Source organism: Sturnira hondurensis, unplaced genomic scaffold (assembly GCF_014824575.4).
Source record: "Sturnira hondurensis isolate 20B ecotype Veracruz unplaced genomic scaffold, ASM1482457v3 Scaffold0001872, whole genome shotgun sequence".
NCBI lineage: Eukaryota > Metazoa > Chordata > Mammalia > Chiroptera > Phyllostomidae > Sturnira > Sturnira hondurensis.
The window spans coordinates 3456863-3482913 of NW_028074503.1; the positions used below are offsets into that span (position 1 = coordinate 3456863).

At 42.4% G+C, this 26051-nt stretch overlaps 1 protein-coding gene across 6 annotated transcripts in view; it reads right to left on the bottom strand.

The window, feature by feature from the left end:
• The window catches only part of ANKRD29 (ankyrin repeat domain 29), a 49467-nt gene that overhangs the window by 20351 nt on the left and 3065 nt on the right, over window positions 1-26051 (bottom strand). For 3 of the 6 annotated variants that reach the window (XM_037031964.1, XM_037031973.1, XM_037031955.1), the window contains exons 2-5: window positions 19017-19127; window positions 8301-8399; window positions 4624-4722; window positions 1682-1780 (exon numbers count right to left, since the gene is read on the bottom strand). In XM_037031964.1, the coding sequence (XP_036887859.1) occupies window positions 1682-1780; window positions 4624-4722; window positions 8301-8399; window positions 19017-19127 (408 nt within the window). Of the gene's footprint in view, window positions 1-1681; window positions 1781-4623; window positions 4723-8300; window positions 8400-17041; window positions 17552-18997; window positions 19128-26051 lie in introns of those variants that run through there. The other 3 variants (XM_037031982.1, XM_037031984.1, XM_037031981.1) reach the window with 3 other exon arrangements.

Here is a 26051-nt window from a genome sequence, read left to right on the forward strand (position 1 = left end):
TTTCAGCTGCTCCTCACTGTGTTGCCACAGGAAGTCTTCCATGAGCTTAGCAGCTCATAACTCGTAGGACGTTTCTAAAACCAGTGTCTGTGCTCTGGGTTTTTACTGCGCATTACAAACTCCTGTTCCCACAAGTTTTCAGGGGTCAGTGACAGGGGTTCCCCACATTTCAGCTGTTTTTCACGAAAATCTTTACACTGGACTCTTTGGGAAAGTCAATAGAAAATGTAAGTTCTGGTGCATGAAATTTCTTGAGTCACCTTATATAATAGAGATAAACTTACAATGAAAATTTATCTCTAAATTTTTTTTCTCTAAAATTTAGCTCTCCCCATACTCCACGTTTCTAAGATTTTGTGCCACTCTGATGAACCTTACGGAAGAATATTATCTGACAGGATCAATACTATGCTCACCACCAATTTGGACTGCCGACTGTTAAAGCTATGAAAACCTCAACATCACAACTCATTTTCTTTTCCCAAAGACTTGGGCTCTTCCTAGTCAGTCTACACACAAATTCACTCACGCACACTCTCAGATAGACTGCACTTACATACAGCCAATAAAATAGCTGTAGACCTGTGTTTCTTAGCCTTGCCCACATGTCAGAATCACCTGTTGCTCAAGCTGTGCCCTTAGAGACTCTGGGCTGGGTGGTGGGTGAGGGGCTGGAAAGTGGTATTTTTTAAGGCTTTCTAGGTGATTCCAATGGGCAGCCAGAGATGAAAACGACTCCCTTAGACCATTATGAAGTACTTCAGCCATTCAGCTGGGAATGCTGCAGGCTCAGAGTACCAGAGTTTGAAGTTCAGAAGGTAAGGCTAGTTGCCATGTACTTCAAAGAGGTCTGTGTTTTTTCAGAGTTAACCGTGTAAATGCTGGAAAGGGTGTTCAAATGAAAAAGTTGACACCTACTCATCTCATTACATGTCTAAGAAAGTACACAGTGCCCTGGGCACAAGGGTTGTCTAGGGACAGCCTACAGGCAGGACAGCCTAAAATATGGTTCCTAGGTATTCAGAAAAAGGAATTCCTCCACTCCTCACTAGGACACTCAAGTCACTTCATCTCCCCATAATTTATTTTTTCCTATGAAACTGGAATCACTTGTGCCATGAATCCTGTAGAATTACAATGACAATCAATGAAAAGAGTGCTTGGGTGATGTGCTAACTGCCGAATGGCGGCACCCCCCCCCCCCACTAGCAGTGGGTGCCTTTTAAAGGTCCACGTGTGCGTGCATCGCACACATCTCCATCCACCCAACCTCACTCCTCTCCCAAATAACCCAATTTCTCCTTTTGTGTGCTCTTCCTCGCAAATAAACCCACAACAGAATTTGTTTATTTTGATTTTCAGCAAGCCCACACACTGGGCTTGTCATGCTATGAATGAATACGTATCACAGGATTTTTGAAGACCCTAATTGCACAGGTAAATGAAATATCTCACATGTAAGAGATTTAAAAGGGCAGAACAAAGATGGGCAAGTAAGATTATGCAGTTTCTCCATAGAAAGACTGCCTGGTTATCTACATGTATTTTTTTCCTTGATGTTTCAGATTAAAGCCCTATTGCTCATTGAGATATTTTTGAAACTGGCAGTTCTGGCATCCAAACCTAGACTGCAAGGGTCTGTGTGAAGAGGGGTGAACAAGGCCCTGTGAAACGCACTCACACAGAGCTGGTCGTGGATGTTGGCTCCATGCTTCAGCAAGGTGTCCACCACCTGTCTGTGCCCATACTGACTGGCGGCCAACAGGGCAGTGCCCCCGTCCTGTGGGCGTGCAAAGTATAAACACGTTAGCAACAGCACAGGCACAAATCTTACCAAAGAGATGCTCTTCATATAGTGAGAACTTTGGAAAAGAATTCTCCATAGATAATAACAAACCCACATTTCCTCTTTTATCCCTTTTACCTTTTCTTTATTGTCATGACAGCTCATCTTAAGGACTTCATTTTTTGTACACTTGGATGACTTGCCTGAGATCTGTTACAGTTGACTAAGTTATTACGATGAACTTAGAAATGTCCTGTGTCTACTAGACTCATCAAAGTGATCACTTTCTAAATTATGTATGATCACTATGTTATATACATGAAACTAATATACCATTGTATGTTAACTGTAATAGAAAAACAACAACAACAAAAAAGAAATTTCCTGTCAAATGCAGACTCTTCTATTTGTCTCTCAATAAAGGAAACCAAGGACAGAAAGTCTGCACCAGTCAGGTCTCTTGGAACCGACAGAATAGACTCCTTGGCTTCTGGCCAGAGACCCTCTTGACAAACCCCCCTGTGGCTCCGCCCATGGTGGGCCTCTGAGATTAAGGTGCTTCTCTAGGGCAACCCTGAGGGGCCATTGCCTCCATGAAACAAGATCTGCATCCATTAAAAGAGGGGATAATTACAGCATATTCCATGCGCCTCTTAACAATCCTACTTAGTATTTTCCTTTGAACATGTGCCAATCTGCCCAGGTCTCTTTTAAAATGTGGGTCCTGGAACTCAATAGAGCAGTGTAAAGGGGGTGTGGTCTGATGTGGAGTGGGACACTCCCTGGTTCCATCTACTCCACTTTCATTTCTGCAGCCCAAATTTGAGTTAGCTTTCATGTCAGCCACATCACACTACTGCCTCATTGAGTTTGTGGTCAGCTGAAACCCTTAATGGTTTTTCTTAGGGGCTGAAACTAATGCGTTATCTTTTCCCAACGAGAATTGTTGTTTGTTTGGCTCTGTGAACTGGTATGTGGACATCTGAGCTCATTACAAATAATGTGAGAACACACAAGCTGGTTGTAAAATACAAATTGTAAGTATGAGATTGTGTGGTTTTTCTATACGGGCATGGAGTGTTTACTCAAAATGTCTACCCCTCAGAGCCCCATCCTCAGATTCAGTGGGTCTGGGGTGAGGCCCAGAAATAGGCCTTCTGACTAGTCATGTCAGGAGACTGTGGTGAGCACGTGGCAGGTGGGCCTCACTTGAAGAAACACCACTCTAAGACTTGCTCCTGCATTCACGGGGGATGAATGTGGTTGCGTGGTGGGGGAGAGCTGGGTTTTGAAGGGTGAGGAATGGAGGAGAGAGACTGAAAGGCTCAGGTGGTGGGTGTGTGTCGGGGGGGAGGGGTGGGGGAACACCACAAAATTTCATAATAAGAGCCGTGAGTACCCATGTTTCCAAGTTTTGTTCTGTCAATTTTCTTAGCTCTTTGCTTAAAGAGTTTAGAGAACAGATTAAATGATGACTGTCACAGAAGAGCTGACAACTGTTATTTTAAAAACACATATTTGGGGGGATATAAATTTTAAAAACAATAATAATCATGGATGCAAAGTCAGTTCTGGTGACTGGATCAGAAGGCCTCCAGTCATCAGATAAAAACCCGGAAGGCCTCCCCGACACTCTCTTCTTCCCCTGGAAAGCTCCTGGACACCTGCAGCTGACCTAATGGAAACATGTAAAAGGGCTCAGCCGGGGCCCCTCGGTCCATGGGTCTCTGGGACGACCCATAGAGGCTTTTGCTGACCTGCTGACCAAAAACAGCTGACCTGCTGACCTGCTGAAGCAGCCAAATGGCAAAACATGATCGTTTCGATGTAGTTCAAGGAGTTGAGAATTGGGTTTGTAAAACTTTGCTTTTAGTTGTATCACTTTTATAGATGAAAAATAAAGTGAAAATTAATATAAAAACATATACATATTTTGTATGTTATGTTCAGCACATCTGGAGTGTGTACACAGTCCAAAAGCAAGTTTCAGAAAAGACAGAAACCTGATATTTGGATCTATGTAATAACTACCATTTTAACAACAAAAAAAACCCCAGTGGAAACTCCCTTAATATTGAAGTATCAAATACAATGAGTTAAGAAAACCTGAAAGTTTCCACTGGGGCAAATAGTCAGGAATTTTTTTGTTATGATTAGGCCAGAAACAGTTGACAATCACAAAAAAGTTACGGCAATTCAAATTTTCCTACTATAAAATACTATCACTTAAAATCACACCGTGGACACAAAGTTGATCTTTCTGCGGTCTCGGTTTTCTCACCCACATGCCCAACACAAAGGCTCAGGGACTCCTCTTGCCCAGTTATACAAACGGAAATCATATGTCATGGATTTCAGTGAGGACACCTCTGAAGGCAAACTCCCAGGCAAAGCATCCTCCTTAGAATCTCTGAGACTCATTAGGATCAGTTTAATATTTCAACATTTCCTATCAGAGCACCGGGATTAATCTTGAAGCAAAAAAAAAAAAAAAAAAAAAAAGCACAGGAAATGAGGGAACGTGTAAAGCACCTGCTTCTGTGTCCATCCTGGTACAATATTTCGTGTCCCGGAGAAGAAAGCGGGTGCGAAACAGAATCTAAGTAATTCCTCATAAGATTGTCCCATTGTGTGCCCAGAGTAAAAAACATCCTGTTCTGAATTGAATCTCTAGGAAGACGCCTGAACCTTTACAAGGAACCTCGTGAAACTCACCTTCCTAGGCTTGAACATCTTGTAAAAAAGGAAGAACAAATTTTTATTATAGGTGAAGAGAAACGAATACTCACGATTGCTAAAATTTTTCAGTGGGGTACAAATCAACAAAGTGCTCTTACTTTGGTCCTAAACTCAGTGGATGCTCCAAATTCAAAGAGAAATCTCACGACGTCATTATGGCCTTGCTGGGCAGCGAAGAACAGGGCGGTTGTACCTGACTGGGGGAGAAACAGCGGCTGGTTTCAAAAGACATTTGGTTACAATACAAAACAATATCCTTGCATATAAAGCTTTTAGCTAACGAAATGGGTTATATTTAAACTGATTATTACTCTTTGATCAGAGAAGTGACAAGATGAAAGGAAAACTATATTTTTGGTGTAGGGGAATAAATGGTGGACTTCCAAAAGACATGCATTCATTCTAATTCCCAGAACCTGTGTATTACTTGTATGGGAAAAGATGTGATTAAGTTAAAGATTTGATAGGAATTTATCTGGGTGGGCCCTAAATCCAACGACCAGTGTCTTGATAAGAGGGCGGCAGAGTGTACTTCACACAGAGGAGAGGCACAGGCAATGTGATCAGAGGCAAAGATCTGACTGGACCCAACTGTTACCAGAAGCTGGAAGAGGTAGCGCATATACTCTCCTCTGGAGCCTCCAGAGGGAGTGTGACCTGTGAACACCCTGACTTTTCTGTTTCAGAACTGTGAGAGTAGAAATTTCTGTTGTTACAGCAGCTGTGGGAAACTAACATGCTTGGCACAGCAGTTGGGGAACACTGGCATTCATTTGCCGTGGAAGAAGTCTGGTAGCGGTCTGGTTACAAAATTTATCACCCCAGAGTACAAAGCTACCTGTGCAAGAAAGAATCTAAGTAATTCTTGCAAAGAGGTTCAAAATATTTCCCCAAATAGGACATATTAACAAGAAACAGTCTGATTCTAATTTTAAACACATCACTGATATCCTGAGACACAATTTTTAGCATTCTTTCTTCACAGGCATTTTTATAAACCTACTAAAAAATTGGTACCCAAACCATTGCGTAGTCTGAGCAAAAATCACCACCCCACTGATGTGGGCTCTATATACAGTACTTTTCATATAAAGATGCGCTTCACTCCTGTGCTCTGAGCATGGGGTGAAGCTAAGACCACGCTTTCTCAGACAGAGTGAAGAGAAAACCAACTGGGAATATCGAGGTGCTAGGTTCTCGACTGGGTGTGAGAAGCCAGGGAGAACATGTCCTGTGGATTGCTGATCACTCTTGAGTCTTGCTCTTAAGGGTGTGTGCACATGTGCATGTGTGTGTGTGTGTGTGTGTGGGTGACAGGATCAGGGAGCCCATGTCTGTGGCAGGACACATGCCAGCGCCTTCCCAGACACACCCTCCATCTCAGGCTGTGTCCCACTAGACTCTGCCTTAGCAAGGCACCATGTGTGACAGTTCACAGAACCTTTCTGCCGTGATGCAGAAGTGATTTTTCTCCTTGGTTCTCAGAGAAACAAGTGGGAAACATCTGCTCGTGGCTTTCTTACAGTGGAGGACGCTGGGTTCCAGAAACCTTGAGATACGACAAAGTGTGGACGGAGAAACTTGGCTGGAATAGGAAAACTCTCATCTTCTTTATAAATATTAGTTTTACAGGCTACCAAAGGTAATTTCTAGGTGTTGTTCCTTCATTAAGAGAAAGGGTTTGTTTCTCAAAAAGCGTTTTTTTGACACATTAATTACAAAAATCATATTTATAGCAGTTTGAGCCAATTTTGGAACATGCATACTACTAATCATTGTGCATGTGAATACAGCAATCTGGACACCAGGAGCTAGACTTCGGTCTGGAATGTGAATAAAGGTCTTAAATGCATGGGCTTTACTCCTGAAACCCAGGGCTTCCTGACAACCGCATGTGTGGCTTCTACGCCTGAGAGTTTGACTCAGCCAGCACTGCTGAATCCCTAGAGCAACGGTCTTCTGGGACCACAGCTTCTAGCGTGTCTCTCTAGCAAGCACTGTGTGTCTGGACAGCTTACCTAAGAAAACAGTGGCAGGTACTCTTTCAGGAAACAATTATTCTAACATTGCAAAGTCAACTACAGATGAACCAAGGCAGAAGTCTGCTACATGAGTTCCTCAGCACTGCTATGCACTCTTTCAGATTTCAGAACATGCGAGGTGAGGCTGGGGCCTCTCTTTGGCTTAGCGGGCCTGTTTTCCCAGACTTCCACGGCCTCAGGGGACCACCAGGAACTTACACAGATTCACCATTTGAGCCATACAGGTTACCTCCAGATGGGGCACACTTTGGTAATTTCAAAGGCCACTTTGTGCAATGCACAATAGTTCACCTCTTCAAGACCATTAGCTGGGCAACTGGAACCAACCATACACTGACTGGAAATAAAGAAATACTTCTCTTCTCCTCCCGGCTTTCTTAGGTGTTATGAAGATATTTTTGTGAATGTTGAACTCGCCTTTAATGATAAAGCTTTTGAGTAAGCAGAGCTGGATCACATTGTTTTTATTAGAGAAAAAGCTGTCTCTTCTTTAAAGTTAAAATACAGACGGTAAAGCAGAGAGGAAAAATAAAAAGATTGGGGTAATTTTAAACTATAATTCTAAACAGACCCAACCATTTTCTTCCAAGAAAATCAGCTGCTGAAGTGCAAATGACCTAAAACAATGACCCAGTGTTATGGAAATTGCTCAGAAAAGTGTTATGGAAATTGCTCGGACTGGCTGGGTTTGCTGTGGTATCTTTGTACTGCTCCTCGAAACAGACCAGGCGTGCTGATCCAGAGCAATGAGAACCAGACTCCAGGGTCTATCCAGTGAGTGTCACTCTCCCATAGGCCACGGCCAAGGCAACACGGAGAGGGGAGATAAAATTTCTAGATGCCCCGTGGAACATCTAGCCCTTATGTATGGTGCATCTTAACCGTTCCCCACAGGGTGGCAGTCCAGTCTGGAAGACACGGTGTATTGCTCGACAAACGTTTGGTTAATGAGTCATCCTTTCTCTTGGTCAGAGGGGATCAAAGAGAACCAAGAGCTCCAGTCTGGTTCTGAGTCAGTGTGGCCTGCGCATGTGTCTCCATTAAGGTTAGTTTCCCAGGCTCTATATTGTCTTGGAAATAAATGGCCCCTCCTCAGACATGAATCCCAAAGTATGTTAAAATATCCTAGCCCCCACTGTTCTTCCACATTGGACCAAGAATGGATCCTCGGGCCAGATGGAAGTCTCAAGATTGCCCTTGAATAAAGGGTGGGGGCCAACTCACATTTTAGTCCAACGTTCACCACATGGATTTTGGGAGCAGAGCTTATTACATAGCCAGTCAGAGAAGTCCTTTGAAAATATGGTTTGGTGAAGATGGTTGAGAGAGTGTAGCAAGTGAGACTCATTAAGAACAGGTTGGTGATACAATCCTTCTAAAACTATAATGATCTCTATGAAAATCCTATGAATTCTACAGCATCTCACCCCATGGGAAGAAGAAAGAACTGACTTAAGCTTGGGATGAAACGATGGAGTGTTTAAAGGATGTGGTTACGGGTCTGGCTACCTCAGGATGCAACACGTGCCTGAAAAGGTATGTTCAACTGAAGTACAGTCAACCGTCAGTTCCTGGGCCTTATTTTAGGCACAATAAAGCCTGCAACCTGGGCTTCAGTGTCATATAGGAGAAGAGCAATCACCACTCTTGCCCTTTTTAACAATTCACTATTGTGAGAACTTCAAGCATCTCTCACCTGGATGATTGTTATTCAAGTGCAAAACTTGACCTACCTCTCTCTGGAGATTGATGTCCGCTCCTTGGAGAACGAGTTCCCTCACACAGTCTATGTGACCAGCATAGGAGGCGACCATGAGGAGCGTGGTGCCATACTGGAGGGAGGAGAGACAGACGAGCAGTCAGGCCACCGTGTGTCAGAGAGGGGTCCTGGAGGAGAGGCTGCAGAGATGCCAGCTCCTCCCGGGGCACATCCAAGCACAAAACTTCCCGCAGGGAGAGAAGTGTCTCATGACTAACCTACAGTGCGGACTAGATGGGGAAAGAGCAAAGTGACAATTGCCAAAGCTGGAATTTTCGATTTAAAAATTTACTTCTCCCAGTAACTTCAGAAATACAGTCCAAGTTAAAGCACCAGTGATGTAATTATTTCATTTTATGATTCATATTAAATGTTCCTGACCTTGAAACACTGCATTAATGCAAAAAATGGGTTAAATAGTACCAGTCGGTTTTCTGGGTTTAGAAGTCTTTATCTTCAAACGGACTCAGACAGAGATGAAAGGCACTCTGATGAAATAAGAGATGACAGAAGTAAGAGTCAGGAGCCCTGGGGTCCAAGCTGACCTTTGTCATCTTTGTCATTAACCAACAGTGCAACTAGGGCAAGTTGCTTGTAATCCCTGGGGCTCATTTACCTCATCTTTAAAATGAGGGATTACACAAAGAGATCACCAAGGTCTCTTGCAGCTGTCGGATTAAAGGACTTGAGGTGGACCATTTGATATGAACCCCTCCAAACCAAGTGGTCTTTTGTAGTTTAATTTATAGCTGTTTCCAAGGGTTTGGGACTGTAATCTGAGCCACCACACCTGCACGTTCAGTGACTTGCCTTCCGAGAGTGGATGACAAGAGACAGTTCTGCAGTGAGGAAAGCTCTCTAGGATATGGGGAAAAGCCTCAGGAGCGATGTGCTAGTCACATCCATGGGGTTTTGCAGCGAGGCAGTGGAGCTCAGTAGTCCACCAGTATGACCCTGGGCGGGTTTATCTGACATTTCCAAGGCTCATTCTTCTTGTCTGTAAAATGAGGAATAATTAAAGTGTCTGCCTGATTAAATTAAATGGGAATAAGAGATAATTCAGGCAATGGACTTAGCATAGCAATGTTAGACATTAATTCAGCAAATGTTACCTATTAAAACAATATAATAATGGTTCAGTAGATGTTATCTGGCTTTTGCTGACTTCTGTGAATGACGATGCTACTTTTGGAAGTCTTGTTTGCTATAAATAAAAAGTATAGGTAGAATCAATAAAAGCTAATGGCTTCCAGTCAGAGAAGACAAATAACATATGATTTTACTCATATGTGGACTCTAATGAACAAACTGAACTAACAGGCAAAACATAGACTCATAGATGAAGAGCAGATGACAGCTACTGAGGGGTGGGTTTAGGGGGTGGAGGGACTGAGCAAAAAGGAAAAGGACACATGGACATGGACAACAGTGTGGTAATAGCTGGGAGGAGTATAAAGGAACTAAATGGTAATGGGGAAAAGCACAATAAAGATAAAATTGAAACATACACACAAAAAGGAATTCAAAGAGTAATTGTAGAATAGGAGATTGGATGTCATAAAAAAAAAGAAAAGCTAATGGCTTCACAGGCGTGCTCTATGATAATTTCTCTACCCCATGTGACTGTATTTGGTATTTCAGTGTAAGACCTTGACATAGGCTGTACTGTCCATTATTTTTTAATTGATTTTAAACAGAGAGAGAATGAGAGAGAAACATTAAACATTAATTTGTTGTCCTACTTATTTATGTATTCATTAGTTGATTTTGTATGTGCCCTAACCAGGAATTTAATCTGCAACCTTGGCGTATTGGAACAATACTCTAACCAACTGAGCTACCCAGCCAGGGCTGTGCCATTCATTATCCAGTCGAACTCTTTCCTCCATATTTTCCAAGATTGGAGGGGCAAGCTTAGTGTTACCAACTTGCTCTAGAATGTGAGCAATTTTTATACAGATTGTAGAGACTCAAGATAGCAGAGGAGTAAGTGGAAGCTACACTAACCTCCTCCCAGGACCAACCTGGAATTGCAACAAAATTGTTGAGAAATCATCCTGAGTAACCAAGTGAACACTAGCTGAAGAGCAGCCTTATAACCACAGACAGACAGAAGAAACCACTTCACCACAATGTGACTGGTAGGAAGTGCAGGGGAGGTGCAAGAGGCTGGCTGGGCTCCCACGGGTGGCAGCTGAAGTTCCAGGGGGATATTTCAGTGGCTAGGGGGTTCTGCCTGAGAAGTGTGGGGTCTAAACCCCAAGCTGGTATCCCTAGGCTATAGCACCAGAACTGAAAAAAGAACCCAAACAGCATAAAGCTGTGAAAAGCAGTGAGCCTTCTGTTTGCCAGAGAGAGATGGATGGAGACTCAGAGAGGCTCTTAAAAGGCCAACACACAAAATTTCATTTGTAGCCACTTACCCTGGGCTCCAGGAGAGGAAAGGCAGAATGGACAAGAGATGCATGAGAGTCTGGGAGGCTGGTGGCTCTAGAGAACTAAAGAAACAGTCTCCAGGATCCCTGTGCTGAATCATTCTCCACACAGCAGGGGCCATCCTTCTCAGGCAGAGCACACCTCTCCAAATGGCATCAGCCTGAGGGGAAGCAATAGCCCCACCTACAGGAACTACTCTGCCCCACCCTGTGGAGCTTAAACTCATCTGCTGAATATAGCTTGAGGCTATATCACTGATTAAATTTAACAACTAAGGCAGATCTCTGGGAACTCTGAGACTTTAGCTAACCCTCCCCTAGGCCCCAGGCTCATAAAAACTGGCTTTGGAGTGAAGTCTGGTTCCTTCTGCACACAGCAAGGCCCAACAGAGGAAACAACAAGCTGTAGATCTCTGAAAGCTCCAAACAGGTTGCTCAGGGCCAGTCAGAGTTTGATTTGGCAGGGTTTGACTTGGACCTGCACCAGAGTCTTGCAGATCTACCTAATACATAGAAAAAAAACACAGAGAGACAGCCAGAAATGGGAAAACAAAGAAACAGGCCCCAAATGAAAGAACAAGAGACTTCTCCAGAAGAACTAGATGAAATGGAGGTAAGCAATTTATCAGATAGAGTGTTTAGAGTAATGATTATAAGGATACTCAATAGCATGGAAAAAAGGCATAGAAACCATAAAAAAGAACCACTCAGAAATAAAGAATGCAATATCTGGAATAAATAATATACTGGAAGGAATAAACAGGTTAGATGAAGTAGAGGAAGTGATTTTGGAAGACAAGGTAGAAAAAACCATCCAGGTAGAGCTGCAAAAAGAAAAAAAAGAATTAAAAAAAGTGAGGAGAGCTTAAGAAACATTTTAGACAACATGAAGTGTAACACCATCTGCAATACCAGAAGAGGGTGAGCAAGGGATAGAGAACCTCCTTGAAGAAATAATGACCCAAAACTTCCCTAATCTGGTGAAGGAAAAAGACATACAAATCCAGGAAGCTCAGAGAGTCCCAAACAAGTTGGGCCTAAAGAGGCCTACACCAAGACACATCATAATTAAATGGTAAGGCTTGAAAACAAGGAGAGAATCCTAAAAGCCACAGAGAACAGCTGGTTGCCACATACAAAGGAGCACCAATTTGACTGCCATCTGATTTTTCGACGGAAACATTTCATGCCAGAAAGGAGTGGCGTGGATCAGTCATGGTGTTGAAAAGCAGGGACCTTCAACCAAGGCTACTATACCCAGCAAAACTATCATTTAAAATTGAAGGAGCAATAAGAAGCTTCCCAGACAAGAAAAAGCTAAAGAAGTTTGTTAACACCAACTCAATACCACAACAAATGTTAACGGGATTGCTTTAAAAGAAGAAAAAGAGAAAGAAAAAAACAGAGGAAAATAGTCTAACAATAAAATGGCACTAAATGTGTATCTACCGATAATCATTTTAAATGTAAATGGCTTAAATCCTCCAACCAAATGCACAGCTGAAAGAAAACAAGACCTGTATATATGTTGCTTCCAAGGGACCCATCTCAGATTGAAAGATACAGACAAAAAGTAAAGGGATGGAAAAAGATATTTCATCCAGATGGAAAGGGGGGGAAAAAAGCTGGGGCAGCCATACTTATGTCCAACAAAATAGACTAAAAAAAAAGCTACAGTAAAAGACAAAGAAGGACACTACCTAATGATAATGGAAACAATCCAACAAGAGGATATAACCCTAGTAAACATTTACATAACCAACATAGGAGCACCTAAGTATGTAAAGCAAATCTTATGGATATAAAGGGAGAGTTGACAGAAATACAGTCATAGTAGCAGATTTTAACACCTCTTTGACAGGAATGGATAGATCTTCCAGACAGAAAACCAACAAGCAGACAGTGGCCTTAACACACTAGATGAAATGGATTTAATTGATATCTTCAGAGCATTTCACCCTAAAGCAGAATACATATACTTTTCAAGTGCACATGGAATGTATTTTAGGATTGACTACATGTTAGGACACAAAACAAGTCTCAATAAATTAAAGAAGACTGAAATCATATCAAGCATCTTCTCTGACCACAATGCTATGAAACTAGAACTCAATCACAAGAATAACACCAAAACACACACAAAGACATGGAAGCTAAGTAACATGTTATTAAACAATGAATGGGTCAACAGCAAGATAAAGAAAGAAATCAAAAGACATCTTGAAACAAATGAAATTGAGAACACAACAATCCAAAATCTGTGGGACATTGGGAAAGAAATCCTGTGAGGGAAATTCACAGTATTACAAGCCTACCTCAAGAAACAAGAAAAAGTTCAAACAAACAAACTTTACACTTAAAGGAACTTGAAAAAGAACAACAAACAAAGCCTAGAGTGAGTAGAAAGAAGGAAATAATAAAGATAAGACCAGAAATAAACAAAATAATCTTAAAAAATGACAGAAAGACCAAAGAGCTGGTTCTTTGAAAAGATATACAAGGTTGACAAACCTTTAATGAGACTCAAAAAAAAAAAGAGAGTGAGGATCCAAATAAAAGTAGACATGAAACAGGAAAAATAGCAACTGACACCACTGAAATACAAAGGATTGTCAGAAAATATTATAAACAACTATATGCCAACAAACTGGACAACCTGTATGAAATGGATAAATTCTTAGAAACATACAGTCTCTAAAACTAAATCAGGAAGAATCAGAAAATCTGAATAGACAGATTATACTTAGTGAAGTTGAAACAGTAATCTGCCCTGGCTGGTGTAGCTCAATGGACTGAGCACAGGCCTGCAAACCAAAGGATCACGGTTCGATTCCCAGTCAGGGCACATGCCTGGGTTGCAGGCCAGCTCCCAGCAGGGGACACACGAGAGGCAACCATACATTGATATTTCTTTTCCTCTCTCCTTCCTTTCCCCTCAAAAGGAACAGTAGTCAAAAAAAAAAAAAACTCCCAACAAAAAGCCCTGGACCAGATGGCTTCATAGGTGAATTTTACCAAATGTTTCAAGAACTAACACCTCTCCTCCTCAAACTATTTCAAAAAATTCAAAAGGAGGGAAGGCTCCTGAGTTCAATTTACAAGCCCAGCATTTTCCTAATTCCAAAACCAGATAAAGACACTAAAAAACAAAGAAAATTATAAGCCAATATCTGATGAACATAGATGCTAAAATCCTCAACAAAATATGAACAAAACAAATACAGCAATGCATCAGAAAGATCATATACCAAGATTAAGTGGGATTTATTCTGGGAATGCAAGGTTGGTACAATACTTGTAAATCAATAAATGTGATTCACCACATAAAGGAAACATGATCATAGCAACAGATGAAGACAAGGCATTTGATACAATCCTGCACTGATTTATGACAAAAACTCTCAGCAAAGTGGGAATAGAGGGAATATACCTAAACACAATAAAGACATATATGACAAATCCACTGCCAACATCATACTCAATGAGCAAAAAAACCCTAGAAGGGTTCCCCTTGAGATAGGGAAAAAGACAGGGATGTCTGCTTTCATCTCTCTGATCGGACATAGGACCAGAAGTCCTAGCCGCGGCAATCAAACAAGAAGAAGTAAAAGGCATCCAAATTGGAAAAGAAGAGGTGAAACTATTTTTATTTGAAGAAAACATGATACTGTACATAGAGAACTCCAAAAATTCTACCAAGAAACTACTAAAACTGATAAATGAATTCAGCAAAGTAGCATGATACAAAATTAATATCGAGAAACTAGTTTCATTTTTATCTGTCTATAATGAACAGAAAGGAAAATTAAGAAAAAAATCCCCTTAACAATTGCTACAAAAAGAATAAAATATCTAGGAGTAAATCTAACCAAGGATGTAAAAGACCTGTACTCAGAAAACTATAAGACACTCAGGAAAGAAACTGAAGAAGATACAAATAAGTGGAAGTACACACTGTGTTCATGGATAGGAAGAATTAACATCATTAAAATGTCCACACTCAAAGCAATGTATAGATTCAATGCAATTGCTATCAAGATTCCAATGATGTATTTCACAGAGCTAGAACAAATATTTCAAATATTCATATGGAACCACAAAAGACCCCACATAGCAACAGCAATCCTAAGAAAGAACAAAGTTGGAGGAATCACACGACCCAATAACAAACTATACTGCAAAGCCATAGTAGTCAAAACAGCCTGGTACTGGCATAAACACACACACAGATTAATGGAACAGAATAGAGAGCTCAGAAATAAACCTATTAATTGAATTTATAGTTAATTAGTATTTGACAGAGAAAGCAAACACACACAATGGGCTAAAGATAGTTTGTTCAATAAATGGTGTTGGGAAAACTGGACAGGTATGTGTAGAAAAATGAAACTAGACCACCTTCTTACACTACACACAAGAATAATTCAAAATAGACTACAGACTTAAATCCTAGACCTGAAACCATAAAAATCCTAGAAGAAAACATGGGCAGCAAAATCTCAGACACTGCTTGCAGCGAAATTTTTTTGGATATATCTCCCCAGGAAAGGGAAACAAAACTAAAAATAAGTAAATGGGACTATAGCAAACTAAAAAGTTTTTTGCACAGCAAAAAAACCCATCAATAAAATAAAAAGACAACCCACAGAATGAGAGAACATATTTGCTGATACATCTGATAAGAGATTAATATCTAAAATTTAAAAAGTACTTACAAAACTCAACACCAAAAAACCCCCTAAACAACCCAATTAAAAAATGGGCAAAGGACCTGAACAGACACTTACCCAAAGAGGACATACAGGCCAGTAGACAATAGACAAATGAAAAGATGCTCAATGTCACCAATCATCAGAGAAATGCAAATTAAATCCACAATGAGATATCACCTCACGCCTGCCAAAATGGCTATCATCAATAAATTAACAAATAAGTGCTAATGAGGATATGGAGAAAGGGGAAATCTTTTGCCCTGTTGGTGGGAACGCAGACTAGTGCAGCCACTGTGGAAAGCAGTATAGTTATACCTCAAAAAATTAAAAATGGATCTGCCTTTTGACCCAGCATTCCCATTTCTGGGAATATATCTGAAGGAACCCAAAACACTAATTTGAAAGAACATGGAAGCAGACCAAATGTCCACCAGTAGATGAGTAGATAAAACAACTATGGAACATTTATACAGTGGACTACTACTCAGCCATAAAAAAGAAAATTTTATCATTTGCGACAATATGGATAGACCTAGAGAACATTATTCTAAGTGAAGTAAGCAAGTCAGAGAAAGACAAATACTGTATGATTTCACTCATATGTGGAATCTAATGAACAAACTGAACTAACATGCAACACAGAGACAGACTCATGGGTAGAGAGCAGGATGAGAGCTAAGGGCCGGGGTGGGGAGAGGTTAGGCAGTGGAGGGATTGAGCAAAAACAAAAAAGGACTCATGGACATGGACAACAGTGTGGTGATTGCTGGCGGGGCGGGAATATAAGGGGACTAGATGGTAAAGGAAAAAACACAAAAAAGTAAATAAATAAATAAATAAAGCCAGTCTAAACAGATAAGATGTACCATATTTTTTACATGAGAGAGAAAAAATTTTTATTATGGGTCACACTGGTCTCAAAATAAAAATCGGTCATGAGCCAGGGGAATCACAGAGCACTCAGTTTGAATACTTAAAGAAGAAAATAAAAAATTAGGCTCATCTGTATTAAAGTAAGGAAATATGAATGAAACAAAGAACAAAAACACTTCTTTAAAGATATTTCAGTTCTAGATGATGGTCAGTTGAGAGAAAGAGGTTGAGATAAAGGAAAAAGAGGATAAAGAAGTCATATCTGTTGATGACTTAAGCTACAAAAATATTTCTTTTATATTCAGAACCTATTAGCTTGATTGCTTTTAATTCTCTAACAATTAAGTTTATTTCATTTCGTTACCTGTTGTTGAAATGTATCTCTTAAAATGAGCTGATTTGAACAGAGGACACCGTGTGTATAAATGTAATGAAGACCACAACCAACAAGATGGTGAACTGCACACATTCATACACCTAAAAAGACAAATAAACTTGCCCACACACATTTTTGTGGTAAAAGTGTCAGAGAGATGAGCAAAGAGAAAAATGTAAAGATCATTAAAGACAGCATTAATCTAGAAACTGAAGGTGAGTAAGTGTTAGCAAATCAGTTTCCCATTGTGTGTGGCCTAGAGATAATGCATATTTGTCTTTACAAAGCTGTTCATTGGAAGAGTGTGAACAGGTCATACCTGAGTTTAGGAGCAGTTCCCAGCAAAGGCCTGGGGCCTCTCCTTGCATCCCATCGGCTCTCTTGGCATCCTAGGGGACGCTGGGCTTGGCCCCCCTGGCGAGGGCCACACTAGCCTAGAGATCATTCACAAGAAGAAACCATCCTGGAACCCAGACCCCATGTCCAGGTGGCATGTGGAACCCCGCCCAGTGCAATCTGGGGGAAACCAGGACCTGCACTATCCCACACATCTTCCTGCCCCTTGGCCGCCACCAGTTGTAGAAGCCCTTTCAAAATAAAAGAGCGTCTGAAATTCCCATCATTTAGACTTGCTCCTTTGAGTTAAGGAATCATCTCTCCTGAAAGCTCCTTGGAAAGTGACTTTTTCTTTTCAACAAGGAGTAACCTAAAAACACAGTAGTATCTCTTTATAGAAGCAAATTTTTGGATCTAAGTAGCTACTGGGTCACCCAGCAGACAGAGAAAGACCGAGTGTGAGCCCCAAGGGGAGGGGATGGTAGTAGGAGGTGAGCTCCGATGGGGAAGGGCACTGGGGGCAGAGTGTGTGGGGTGCTGTCTGGGGGCAGGACGCATGTGGCACTACGTGGTGACCCTGGGAAGCTGAAAGCCAGGAGAAAGCCAGAGAAGCGTCTGAAAACGGAGTGGCTTCAAGAAAAGAGGGAAAAACTGCCACTGATCTGGTTGGTGGATGAGGCCACGATGAAAACCAGCGCCCCTGCTTCAGTTTTGCCCATTGTGGCGCTACTGCCCAGTGAGGCCAAGTAAGGGAGGGACGGCCAGGGCCCAGACACCCAAGACCCCCAATCAGTCTCGGTCCTGGCAAGGAACAGATGGCACATTGAGACGGAGATAACTGGAAGAAAGCTTAACAAAGAGACTGTTTATAAAGCTGTGCCCTGAGAGTAGGGATACTGTAAAGAACAGTGTAGCCCTGGGAACTGAAGAGTGGGCTCCACAGCCAGCCCAGGCCTGAAGGCAGGAGGGGGAAGGTGGTGGCTCCCAGGATGCTGCTACCAGAGAGTGGGGTGGGGGAGGGTGCGCTGGGCTCCCCAACATCACTGTCCTTCCGTTCTCTGACTCCTACCAATGCTCCCATAGGCCAAACCCAGCTGGAAGTAAGAGGGAAGCAAGTCCACTGGGACAGACCACACAGTCCAGGTGCTAGGGAACAGGGGAAGCTGGAGAAGGGTGAGTGGACCTGGAGGTGCAAACCCAAGGTACCCTGCACTGATGCCCCAAGCCAGTGCACTGTGGCTGATTTCATTACCATATTTGTGCAATAAAAGCTGGAAGTGGCACATCCTGTTTTCAGGAAAACAATAAGGCTCCTTTGAAAAACATTTTTATTCAAATCCTAAAATCAAAACATCTGTCCTCTCTCTCCTCTGAGTCCTCCTTGTCCCCAAAGATGTGGAGAAGTCACACTGAGTACAGAGAAATCGTTACCTCTAGCTGGGGAGGGCGGGGCTGTCTTAGTCCAGGCCTAGCGTGGGCAGTAGTGTCTATTTTTAGTTCCCCTTAATTGCCAATTAGTGTCCTGATGTTTGCAAAGGTAATGAGAGGGGAAGACTCTGGGGGAGGCTCCCTTTCTGTTCTCTCATCCTTGTAGGAAAAAACCTAACTGCCACCTCCACAGCAGCCTTCCGCCGCTCTAAACCATCTCCACCTCTTCATGAAAGCAGCTGGTTTGAATTCTCTTTACTAAACACCCGCTTCTTGGACTCTGCCCATTCAGATTCCTGGTGAGGTCTCTTTCCCTATTGTAGCCTCCTGCGGTTTTATGCATGTAACAGTTTCCCCAATACATTTTTAAGTTCACCGTGGTGCCTTGGACTTTTTGAAAAGGATAAAGCAAGCAAACACGTGAAGGAGTAGATAAGCAGTTAAGGGAAATGTGTTCAGAAGGTGCTCTCATGCCAACAGGGGACGTGCCGTGTCCTTGGCATGCGTATACCGAATGAGTCCATCCGTACACTGTCCCTGCAGTCCACGTCCACCCGACCACTGTTCAGCAGCAGCCTGAGCAGAGCCAGGTTTCCTCTCCTCGCTGCCCAGAATGCGGCATTGGCAAGTGGAGTTTCCTTCTGCAGAAGCAAAAGAAAACAAGATCTTGAAATCAACATTAGTTAGCATGACCACATCTACGCAAATATATATCACTTAAAAGGCAGAATTTCCAGATGTGCTGTATCATCTGCAAGATTGCTCCTCCAACAGTAGATAACTGTAATATATTTGGTTATGGAATGTACTGTTTCACAGCAGAGAACCAAGCCCCAGTGCTGATTATGAAGCACAAGTTGTTGATAATACAACACTATTAATACCCTATTTCCCACCAATGCACTCACTTTCCTGCCACTGTCTTTGTTCCGTTTCCTTTCTGCTTGAAATGAGTTTTTCCCCATCCTTCAAGGCCAAGGCTGTGTTTAAATGGTATTTCCTCTCTGAAATGTTCCCAAATCCCTTTTCACCTTTAAGCAGAGAAAACTGTTCCCAATTCTGACCTCCCAAAGGAGTTTACTAGAATCTTTTGTATGCCCTCACAGTTCCTATCCAATTCCAGCTGTCTGGGTAAGCACCTCCCTTTCTCTCCACCTAGTTTTCTTCGTGTGTTGGCTGGAACCTGCCAGAGGTTCCAGTTAAGAATCGGGAACTCTGGGCAGAAAAAGTTGTTATGTGTCCCATATGGATCCCTCATGCTGCATTATTTTAAAGTTGCAAAGTTAATGTTGGAACCAGACCTAGGGAAAGAACAGAGCAGGAAAACTCAGTGAGCGGCAGAGCTGCCTGCAGCACAAGTTCCTTCTCTAAAGCATCGATTCGGATTTGTGCATAACAGGTATGGTGGGGGCAGAGGGGGGAGGACAGGCTTGGAAGAACTGGACAGCTCTGGGTTTCTAGCCCAGCCCCGCACTGTGGACTTGGCCCCGACGGGTCCCAGTTTCCTTTTGCTTAGACACAGATTACACTAGCTGTCTGGTAGTTTAAGATAAGGATTAAATGATGCAGGTTAACTGCAAGGCCCAATACATCATAAATGCTTACAACACTAGTTTCTCCCTATCTCCTTTACTTTACAAAGTTAGAATCGGCAGGCAAAATTAAACTCACTCTTGGTACTAATTAAAGAATTTTGCTGGTCTCAGAAAATGTTCTACTATCCAAGTTGTTTAACGAAAAGGCTTTTTTTGGGTGGGCTTAAAACACCCACCTGACTCAAAAGGCCTTTTATGCAATGCCTTTTAAATATATGGCTAAGATATTCGACATAATACCTAACCTTCCTATGCTAAGGTAAAAAGGAAACACCAACCATTTAAAGCTACTCCATGGAGCCATCTAAATCAAAGCACAATGACAGCGGGGTGGAGGGTGAGGATTTCATTCCAGAACCGTCATCACATGCACAACTGAGTGCTCTTGTGCATTCTTGGATGCCAGCATGGCGAAGCAGGGAGTGATAAGCAGATTTCAAACATACTTTGAATAGTTTCCTGGCTCAGTTATGATGAAAACAAATCACCTCAAATTCCAGGTGAACAGTTTGTTTTCCCCGAAGGTGTCAATTTTGCTGTTCTCAAGTTTTCGAGCTGGCAGTGCTCTCACCCAGCGTCTGTGGCTTTTGTACCAGGCTGGGTCTCATGTTAGTCATTACTAACTGAAGTAAGAGTAAGGTAGGTTTGACTTGTAGAATAAAGCATGAAACAATGCCCTTTCTATAAAGAAATTGCACAAGGCCAAAATGAAGTTCGGGAGGGAATCTAGGAAGAGAATCTAATACATACTACAGAACCTCTGTGCTGGCTTCTCCTGAAACACGAAAACTTCAGAGTAATAAATTGTGAATCATTTTCAATGTCTTTGTTTAGCATTAACCCCAAATACCTTTCAAAAGCCATCAATGAGGCACCGTCTTCCACGGTCATCAAGAGCTCTCCAGAATGGCCTCAGGGATTCCTCTCCTGCTGAGGCTATGCATCTTGGCTTCTCATAAGGTTTTAGAAAGCCAGCCTTGCGAAAAGCTGTAAATACTTCATTTTCCCTCAAGAGCTTGGTTTACAGGGAGATGGAGGAATGACAGTCAATTTTGGGTAAGGAAGAGCTGAGTTCAAGTTCTGACCCTGCTACTGCCCAGCTCCTTGACCTTGGGCAGGTGATTTCTCTCTGCCCCAGTAGAGTGGGAATAATAATAATAGTACCTCATTCATGTGTGGTTGGAGGACTGAATGAGACAATACTCATGAATACACTTTGGTAGAAAACATACAAGAAATCTAGCTATAAATGCACGGCCCTCACAGCCCATTAAATACTTGTCCAGGCGAATTTGTTTACTTAGTCACTAGCGTGTACTGACACTGGCACTGGCCAGGGGCTAGGACGAGAGGTGTGAGTCACCGATTTCTGCTCACAAATGGCTTTAAGGCCCAGGAGAGTAAGTCACGTTGAGGCATCAGACTTACAATAGGTACTAGAGTAGGAACGCAGATGGTGGTGGTGAGAGCAGAGAACGGTCAATTCTACCTGAGGAAGGTGGTCAAGGATGGCCTCCAAGAGCAGGAATTCTTGGGAAGAGTTATGGAAAGGGGCCTGGGTGGTAAGTGTCCCAGGAAAACAGGGTGGTGAGTCAAAGACGAGGAGGCGCTGCACAGCATCCGGAAACAACCTTTACCTCGGAAAGACTGGATGAAGAAGGGTGTGAGGAGAGGGCAGGAGGCGCTGTAGGGCAGGTAGTCAGGGCCATGCCCTGAAGAAGCTGCTGCTGCACTTGCTAACAAAGTGTGCACTTCACCTGGCGGGCATGGCAGAGCAGAGCAAGGGTTTTTAAGATGGGGCAAGACTATCCATTCTGTGTTTCAGAAAGGTCCCTGGGCAGCCTCGAGGAGAATGGACTGAGGACTGGAACCAGGTAAGACTGGTGTCTACAAGGCTAAGGAGACCGCTGCAAAGGCAGAGCAAGAGATGAGGGCCCAAGCTGAGGCAACAACAGCGGGCTGGCAGGATGAGACAGGAGAAATTTTAAGAAGCTAAAATGAATAGTCTTGGTCTGTGAATCCATGTGCAGGAGAGGAGGGAGGAGGAGCCTGGGTTGACTCCTAGGTTTCTTGTGTGTGTGCCTGGTTGATGTAGTGCAGAGAGAAATGAAAGTCTTTTACTTCATGAAAGTCTGAAGTGATATGTGACAAGTTTCTGGAAAAATAATAAATTCAGCTTCCACCATGTTGTTTCAAGAGCCTCTGGGGCATTTAGGTGGGAAGGTCTAGCAAAGACATGGGTAATTTCTCCTATGGCACTGTGGCCCACACATTATCAGAGGGCAGGAATTGAGCTAATGCTAAATGCTTACCCTGTACCACTTGGTATATGGTCTGCATATACTTGCTTATTTGATCCTTGCCACAGCTCAATGAAGTGGGCACTGTCACCATCCCATGCACAGGGGAGGAATGTGGGAAAGGAAAGGCAGGCTTCGGCCACAGGCAGTCTGGCCCTTGCTGCTGCCCTTTCGGCCATCACACTGTTCCACCCCCTGTGGAATTCTCCTTCTGTAGCAGCAAGGAATAGGCAGCATGGACCCATGACCTCCTTCCTATCCTCATTCCAAGCTCCTCTACTGCCAAGATGCAAAGTCCCTTGACCTTCCTTCTCTTTGGGGTCTATACCCACCATGTTGCCTGGGTAACTCCAAAACCTCCTTGGTTACAATATGCATGAAATCATAAATGCTGTGGAGTAGACCAGGGGCAAGCCCTTTCGTGTTTAAAGGAGACACTGCATGAGAAAAATGCTTCATGCAAACTGTAAAGCACTTTATCAATCATGCTACAACTATTTAACCTCTTCCTTGATCGTTCCTGTCTCCACAGGGCCAGTGTGCCTCCTTCAGGCTTGCTGGTTGCCATATTATGAAGAACGGCACTGACAACCCATGTTGAGACCCTGCTGTGTGCCAGCCAGCGAGCCAAGCACTTTCACTGCTCTGATGTGTTTCATTCCCAGAACAACCCCATCGGGTGTTATTATTCTTCTCATTCTTAAGATGAGGAAACTGAGGCCCAGAAATGAATTATTCAAAGTCATACAGTGAGGAAGTAACAGAGCCAGGATTCAAACCCACATCTGTGTGAGTCCAGAGTCTATGGTCTTATGTCTTCACTACCCTGTGAGAAAAACTGAACACAAGCTTCCGCATATGCGGAAGCTATGTTTTCTTCTGTTTGTTTTTCCTCTTGTTTACTGTTAGAATTGTGGCTCATAAATGCTTCATTAGCACACTCCCGGAAATTAGGTACTACAAGGAAGGGTAGAGAAACATAGCACGGAAATTGTTATTTGTACAGAACTGGAATTTCAATTAAAAGCCAAGAGAGGGTAGAGACTTAAACTATTGGTTTAAAAAAGCGCAAAAAGGAAAAAGGACTCATAGGCACAGACAACAATGTGGTGATTGTGGGGTGGAGGGAGGGAATATAAGGGTACTAAAGGGTAATGGAAGAAATACAATAAAAAATTAAAGTTGGAAAAAAAGAATAATGTGGATTTCAGTTGTATCCTATTGATTTAATCAAGAGAACATGAGCTTTGCCCTGGCTGGTGTAGCTCAGTGGATTGAGCGCAGGCCTGGGAACCAAAGGATTGTGGTTCAATTCCCAGTCAGGGCACATGCCTGGGTTGCAGGCCAGTTCCCAGCAGGGGACCCATGAGAAGCAACCATACATTGATATTTCTCTCTCCCTCCCTTCCCCTCTAAAATAAATAAAATCTTTAAAAAAAAGAGAGAACATGAGCTTTGTTCAATAATGTATTTCTTCGATGTTAAAGGCCCCATGAAATAAGGATACAGTGAAGGACTGAGAAGCCATGTGCAGAGGATGCTGTGGATGTGTTACTGGCTATTGTAACCCACTGTCCCTTTATGCTAAGTACTTGAAAATTTCTGAATGTTCAATAATCTTTAAAGAAGCCTAAACTCTTTGTTGTCAGTATTGTTATACTCCTGTAAGTGACAGGAAACTAAATAAAATGATTTGCCCTAGGCATTCTGCTTTAGAAACAGGATTTATATAACACTGTCATTTCCAAATTCAGAATTTGATCAAGACCATGTTTAAAGTCTGTTTAAAATAAATGACCAAAATAGGCAAATCTATAGAGAGAGAAAGTAAATTAGCAGTATCTAAAGCTGGGAAGTTTGGGGTAATAGAGAATGAATGCTAATAAGTATGGGACTTCTTTTTGGGGTGATTACAATAGTCTAAAATTGACTGTTCTGATGCTGGCACAACTCTGTGAATATACCAAGACCGAAATGAACACTTCAAATGGGTAAGTCGTATGTATGTGATCTGCATTTCAATAAAGCTGTTTCAAAAAAATGGCTTTGTAAAGTTATTTTCCTGTGGCTCATCCAAATAATTTCAGCTGGTTGGTGAACTGGAGCTGATTATGAGATAATTTACATGCTTACAGAACAAGGACGAAACATACAAGTTCCTATATTTTCGGCCAAGGCACGAGCAGTTTCTATCTCTAAGATGAAACGTGGTACTGAGAGGCTTTACCTGTTTGGACAGCACACGCTCAGGAAAGACCTGGTGTTGTTCTTTATCCAGTGATGTCACCTCTACATGTCACCTCTCCATGTCAGACTCACGTGTCAGTCTACCACACCCCCCACCAGTTGTGTTCAACTTTTGGCAACCTCAGCCCTTAAGAGTAAGTCCTCATTCGGTGAAATAGCTGTTATAAAGTAAAAAGTCGATGTAATGAAATCCATGAACTTTATTCCACAAAAAGGCTCAGAACTACATTCTGGGTTTGCTTTTGCTTTAAGGATAATTCTAAAGAACATGGGTCTGTTTTCCCAACCAGATGAAATTGGGTGTTTCCAATCGTGAAAGAGGAGGTTTAGGGAGGCAAACGATTAACAGGGAGAAGTGACTGCTGAGAGCATAATGGAGGAAGAGTAAAAAATAGATGCAGAGGGGTCCATGTGGTTCAGAAGCAGCAAATAGCCCTGCATTCAGTGACTCTGAGTCATCAAGCAGAACTCAATTGTGATTTATGATGCTCTGTTTATTCTCCCACGCACTCAGCCAGCAAGGCCCGGCCTTTTAAACAAAGGCTTTGGAGACCTATGGCCTATGACCTAGAGTGTTTCAGGGGCCTATGAAAAATGAAAGTTGGTTCCTAAATCAGAGTTAATGAATATTTAATTTAAAAAGCTACAAAATATACCATTTTTGTCAACTTGTTTATAAATGCTAAAAATGGTATTCATAAAATATTGATGACATATGAAAATAACTTGTAGGTCTGATTTTCTCACTACATGAGAATCACTGACTATATATATAGCAATGGCAGAAAAATCAAGGACAAATGTAAACTAAGTATGATTCTTGACTAAATAACTTTAAAAGCAATACTATAAAAATCCTTCCAAAAACAATAAAAAGTCTCTATTATTATGGTGGGTTGGTGGTATATTTTAATATGTTTGATGTGATGAGGGCTAGGGCAGGCTTAGTCCACTAAGGATCTCTGTTCCCCTCCCCCTCCCCCCTCCCCTCTGTTCCTTTTGGAGCTTCATGGAAAATCAACTCCATCTAATCTGGGACAATGTGCTTTGCTTCTGTCTCTTCGTGGAAAGCTCCCCAGCACCCCTCCCTGTCAAAGGCTGGACCATCCCTCACACCAGCCCTATGCTGGGAAACGGGGTTGGGCCCTCCTCCAGACACTGCCCTTGCAGTCAGGTGTAAGAATCTGGTTTTTTCCAACCCTCAGGCCACTCCACTCTCTGTCTCTGCCTCACCTCACCTGGTAGTTGTTGCTGCCTGATCACTCTTTGTTCTTCACTGAAAATTTTGGCACTTCCCTTTCTGCCTAATCCTGAAAAAGTCAAAATCCACGCTCAACCTCACCTCCTTTCTCCTACTCCAACGGAAAAGGTTTTCCTCCACCTGTTCAGTAAATCTGTACAATTAATAAAGACCTGCTTACTC